The sequence below is a fragment of the Sebastes umbrosus genome, chromosome 20 (assembly GCF_015220745.1).
Source record: "Sebastes umbrosus isolate fSebUmb1 chromosome 20, fSebUmb1.pri, whole genome shotgun sequence".
NCBI classification, from domain to species: Eukaryota; Metazoa; Chordata; class Actinopteri; order Perciformes; family Sebastidae; genus Sebastes; species Sebastes umbrosus.
Genome location: NC_051288.1, coordinates 24,015,526 through 24,021,573, shown reverse-complemented (window position 1 = coordinate 24,021,573; position 6,048 = coordinate 24,015,526). Strand labels below are relative to the sequence as shown.

Sequence of the window (6,048 nt, the reverse complement as noted above, 5' to 3'; positions counted from 1 at the left end):
GCTCTCTGGCTCCAAATCCAAGGAGGCAGGCGCAATGTGTCCTGGACATTATCCGCATTAGCTGGAATTACGCAGCGTCTACAGGGATGTAGAGGAGGGTCAATCTAGCCAACCGACACTCACTATACACACCTAGTTCACTCTGTTTTAAAGCAAAGGGTGGCATCTTAAATAAGACTTTATTATCAAGAGGGGACTTTTAAAATGTGGTATTATAAAGGGAGAGTGTGGGATTATAATATCTGTGCGTAAAACATAAATATTTGTTGATATTGGTTCTTATTTATCAGTCATTAGTAGTTTGTAAAGGTGTAAAACATGTCTGCAGCTCCTATCATTTTGTGATAAATATCAAAATAAAAGTAAATTATTTTAATTTATTTAATATGTCAATATAGTGACACCGTGCACCTTTACTGCTGAAAAGTCAAAAATAAAATAAAATAAAAACTAATGGACTTTTGCTTGCTCAAATTAAATTTTCTTTTCAGGGTCATCATTTTTCTAAAGAATATAATTAATGTGCTGTAAAAAGTGGTCAAAATGTCCCAATGTGTGGTCTTGAATGATGCACAAATCTCATTTTAAATAAGGCCTTATTATCATACTAGAGGGGACTTTTAAAATGTGGTATTATGAAGGAAAAGTGTGCGTAAAACATAGATATTTGTTGATATGGGTTCTTATTTATCAGCCATTCAGTGCAGGTCATAATTTACCCTTTATTTACCACCATACCAATAGTTTGTAAAGGATGCCACATGTCTGCAGCTCCTATCATTTTGTGATAAATATCAAAATAAAAGTAATCTGTCAATATAGTGACACCATGCACCTTTACACCTGAATCAAAATGTGTTTTAAGACAGATTTGACCCTCTTTTGCAGAACAAACACTCTGAAAACAAACTAAATAAGTGAAATAGAAAAGTCAAAACTAAAATAAAATAAAAACTAATTGAAAATTCAAAACTATTATAAGCTTGGTATGGACTACACAAACTGATATATGGCGTTATATTTGTATTTTATTTGAGAACAAAATAGACTTTTGTTTGTTCAATTAAAATTTTCTTTTCATGGTCATATTTCTTCTACAGAATATAATTAATATGCTGTAAAAAGTGATCAAAATGTCCCAATGCGCAGTCTGGAATGATGCACAAATCTCTTAAATAAGCCCGTATTATCATACTAGAAGGAATTTATAAAATATGGTATTTGTAAGGGGAAAGTGCGGGATTATATGTGTGTGGAAACTATACTAAATATTTGTTGATATTGGCTCTTATTTACCATCATACCAATAGTTTGTAATGGTGCCACATGTCAAAAATATCAAAATAAAAGCATATGCAATTGTTTTAATTTATTTAATCTGTCTATATAGTGACACCATGCATCTTTACTCTTGAATCAAAATGTGTTTGACATCCCCCTCTTTAGCATGGTGTTGAAGCGAGTAATGTCCGTCTCCCTCAGAAAGGCGGGCCGTAATAGACTAACTGACCCAGATTAACATGCTGTAATCTGCAGATTAACGTATCAGGATCTGTGACCACTTGTGTTTATTTTGGCTGGAGTGGTTTTCAGTTGTGCCACTGCAGCTACTTTAGGCAAAACTCAAGATAGCAACAAAAAAACTCAAATTTTAAATGCATGTTTGACAAATCCTCCAACAAAATAGACTGTGTTGAAATAGTTTATTTATACATGACAATATCCTTAAATACAGGAATTGCTTGGGCGACACTGACATCTTTGCAGCACTGTCCATCCAAGACTTCCATTGAGAGGTTGAGATGCACTGACAACGGTCCAAGTCTGCAGACTCCTTCCTTCACAAGAAGCCTCAGTGCTCCTCTGGGTGGAGGCACATTAAACTGAATTTAGCACCAATTCAACTGCTCCTGTCAGATTTTTAAGATTAGATGAACCACCAACTTCTTTTTGTCTTCTTTTTTGTAAATAAGCCTCCAACCCAACGGTCCCTCGTCATCCCAAGCAGCTGGAAATCTGCAACAGTCCCAGTATTTTCCCCTGCAGCTCTACGTGGCCTCCTCTGCTTTAGGAGCTCCCTCCGTGCCGACGTCAGGGCTCTGCTGTTTGACGAACTGCTGGAGGAGGGCGGACAGGTGGGCCGGGTGGCGCTGCAGCAGGGAGGCTGTGTGGGAGGTCAGCATCGTCAGCCCGCTGACCAGTTCACCCTGGACCACGGTCACCGACGGCAGTTTGGAGTAGCTCAGCACCCCCTGTGCACTCAGCAACGTGTTGTCTATACAGGCTCCTGTTGACAGGTGAGCAAAGCATTGAGATCCAGGTGTATTAAATCTGTTTTATCTTCTTGTGCATTATATTATAAAACAAATTTCAACAAGAAGATATTAAATTATTCAAGTTGTGGTTACTCTCAAAAACCTTATTCGTTCTAACTATTATACTGATGAAAACACATCCTTAGGGTACAAAAATAAAGTTCCTATTTACTGGTATTTTACTACATTGTTAATAAATTGTCTTAGAAATCAGGATCAACACCCAAATCAAATAAAGCATTTCTTGTGTAAATCAGTTTGTTCCTGAGGCATAATATCACACATGTGTGACCTTTGTCTGTAGCAAACATTATAAAATGATCATCCTGCATCACAGAGTTCCTCGTTGCATGCAAACACAGATGATAAACGTACCCAGGAGAGTCATCTGTGGGCTGGACCTCAGAGTCACCAGCATCTCTTTCGCCTTCGGCTCTTTGCTAACAAACAGAACTGTAGGACCAATGAACAGAGGAGCCATGTTGGAGTAAAAGCTGTCTTTCAGGAACGACCGCACCGCCTGAAACAGAGCAGGATTAAAGATTAGAATAAACTAAACTTTGAGTGAATAACACAGAGGAGATCTCAGTCACGTTCTTATCAACTGAGAGATGATGCATGTTTCACAGCCTAGAAAACTAAATCACCAGTAAAATCCTGTGATAAAACAAAACAAAAAGCAATATGGTAAACGTTGTGGTCCTTTATGACGGTGGAGATTGTCGCTAGGTAATATCACGCGGTTCCAGTCCATTTGTTGAAAAGAAATGCTACACTTGCTGGATTTTATGGTTTAAAAATGCAAATAAAAACACAAGATTGGGGTTCCTTGGTGGCCGAGTAAGGACCTTTGCTGCATAGCTCTCTCCCCCCTTAATTCCCCATCATCTCTCTACTGTCTGCTATCTAATTAAATAACTTCACCTGAGCTATAAAGAGAAGGCAGAAGGGCTGCTTGCATGGTGAAAGGGAAAAAATAGCCACAAATATTTTTTTTTTAGCATTACCTGGTTGGGGAAGAACTTGACAGTGATGCCATGTTTATAAAGTCTGTGCTTGAGAACCAACATGTCTTCAGCGTTGCAGGCGTTGTTCTGGACCACAGCGATCATCTTAGAGTCCTGAAACACGTTCTTCAAATTCCTCTTAATGACTACCATGAATGCATCGTCCTGGTGGAATAAAAGAGAAGAGTTTATCTCACAGTCAAGTGGAGCGACTAACTTTTAAACAGTGAGTTTGACGACAATATGGTGATGGTTTTATTTACAGATATGGGATGGAAATTGTTCTATATTAATACCGATGTGATCCCCACGTTTCACTATCCATACCAAAACTTTTTTTACTTCTTGTGACACCATCATTTGAGGAATAAAAACATATTTTTCCTACAAAAAGTAACAAATAAGCTTAACTCCCAAACAGCTGTACAAGAACTTTCTCTAAATAAAACACTGAAGTTGGTAAAGTTATAGTCTGACTCACCAGATGTAGACTGTGGTATAAGTCTGCCATTGGCCGTGTATCTCACGCAGAAATCTCCTCTCCTTACACTACTGTCCTCAACCGAAGAAATTCTTAGTCGACTAACATTCAAATGATTTCGTCGACTAATTAGTTCTGTGAAACTGAGTTTCTCCACAAAGAATCCAAAAAAGCACCACTTTAAATCTGGTCTTTACCAGAGATGTGCTCATACGTTTCTTGGAAATAAGTCATTCAGCATGTAAAAAAAAGCTTAAAAAACGACTAATCGACTAAAGAAATCTTAGTCAACTAAGACCAAACATGCAGAGGACGCTTTCAGTTTCTTTGCATCGCAGATCTGGAGTAAACTTCCAGAACACCTGAGGTCTGCCCCAAACCTTAATTCTTTAAAATCAAAATATTTTCTGTTTGTGACTGCCTTTCCCGAGATCATTTAAAGATGTCACATTTTTTATACTTCTATCTGCATCTCTTAAATACTTTAAATCTACTGCATTTCTGTTTTTTAACCTCCAAAAAAATGATTCCAGGTTCTCCACATCCTCTCTATGGACTTCCTTGATGTCAGACTCATGAGACGGGAGAATGCACTGTGCATGCTGAGATTTAATTTGTTCTATTGTATTATATTTAATGAGATGCTGGGAAATGATCTGTTCATGTGATGGAAGAGTGATGCTGAATGCAGTGCATGATCACAATAAACAACCAACCCTTTGTAAACCTATGTGGGTGTAATGTTTTGTGTACACATGATATGCACCTCTGGATATTAAACCAACTCACTAAACAATGTTATTGTCTCTTGTCCTTCATGTCTATCTGAGAGAGGAGGGGATGGATGAGAGAGAAGGGGATGGATGAGAGAGAAGGGGATGGATGGATGGATGGATGGATGTTACCTCCTGGACTTGTCTGCTTTGGGGCGGATAGGCTCCTGGAGGAACGACCCGTGCAGGAGGTATATACTCTGTGACAGCCATCAGCTTCTTCTTGAGGATGTGCATCGGTCTCCTGTGTCGGGTCACAGACTTGGAGCCGTGCCGAACCGTCTGCATCAGAGGAAGCCATCCTGAAAGACACACAGTCTGTTAAACACCAGGGCTACGTTCCAAATCACATACTTTTTCTTTATACTTCTAGTACGTACTGCAGCTGCCCTTACAAAGTGCATACTGTTTCATGCAGAACACATACTACTTCCTCATAACATTGCACCTTGAACTTTGACCCTCTTGCACAGAGGATTGTGGGTCAGAAAGGCATGCTGACTTGCATACTGCAAAATGTGACCAGGCTTAGTAGGACATGCTGGTATTTTTTGCATACTGCATTTGACATATTATGTATTGGGACATACTAAATATTTTTTCTGGCATACTAAACAGTATGGTAGTATGGGTATTGGAACTCACAGTACGTACTAAAGGTACAATGTGATGCATACTGCATGCAACACTACACAGCTGCAGTATGCACTAGAAGTAAAAAGAAAAAGTATGCGAATTGGAACGCACCCCATGTTAGTCTAGAGGATGCTCTGTTAACACCGGTTAGCTATCTATCACTATTATCCTCTCTAAATGCTGTTTAACTGAAGAGCAGCTCACACTGAGAGCTTCAGATAGTTCTAGACAAACAGGTGTTAAAGTACTAACTGGTTACAGACAGATAGGTGAAGCTAGAAGAGCAGTATTAACTCAACTTTACCTTGTTTAGGTAGGAATCTAACACACAAGGTCGAAGCCATCTTTAACAGGAAACCTTCTTCAGGAAGTGACACAAATGCTGCATTCACTGTCCTGTCGGAAGAAAGAGAATCACAACAGATTATTGTGGAAATGAACCTTTTAGCCAGTGGTGGAATATTATATTATATTATGAGTGTTATACTATTATATATTATATTATTCACTTATTATTAGCCTACTCATGCATTCATTTAAAAGTGGGATTTTATTACTATTTATTTTTACTATTAACTAATGATTATTTTCATTATGGATTAATAAAATAAAATATACAACAAAAAAAATTTAAGGAATAATTGGAAAAATAAATAAATAGAATAGAATAGAATAGAATAAATAATAATTTTTGCCAATTTAGAATTTTTGAGTTTAGGTTTTCAATCATAGTCAAATATGTTTTAAAATCAGTATCTTTAAAAGTATAAAAGGAGGGTATTATTTCAAGTCATATCATTTTATGGATATAATATTTTGCTATTATATTAATAAAA

At 37.5% G+C, this 6,048-nt stretch overlaps 1 protein-coding gene across 1 annotated transcript; it reads right to left on the bottom strand.

Annotated features, from left to right (window-relative positions):
• Positions 1-1,688: 1,688 nt before the first annotated feature.
• mrpl10 (mitochondrial ribosomal protein L10) lies at positions 1,689-5,608 on the bottom strand. The gene is made up of 5 exons (XM_037754895.1): positions 5,517-5,608; positions 4,709-4,878; positions 3,323-3,487; positions 2,691-2,835; positions 1,689-2,287 (listed from the first exon to the last, which is right to left on the bottom strand). Exons 1-5 carry the CDS (start codon positions 5,554-5,556, stop codon positions 2,049-2,051), a joined length of 759 nt encoding a protein of 252 aa, XP_037610823.1. The 5' UTR covers positions 5,557-5,608; the 3' UTR covers positions 1,689-2,048.
• Between the last annotated feature and the right edge of the window lie 440 nt (positions 5,609-6,048).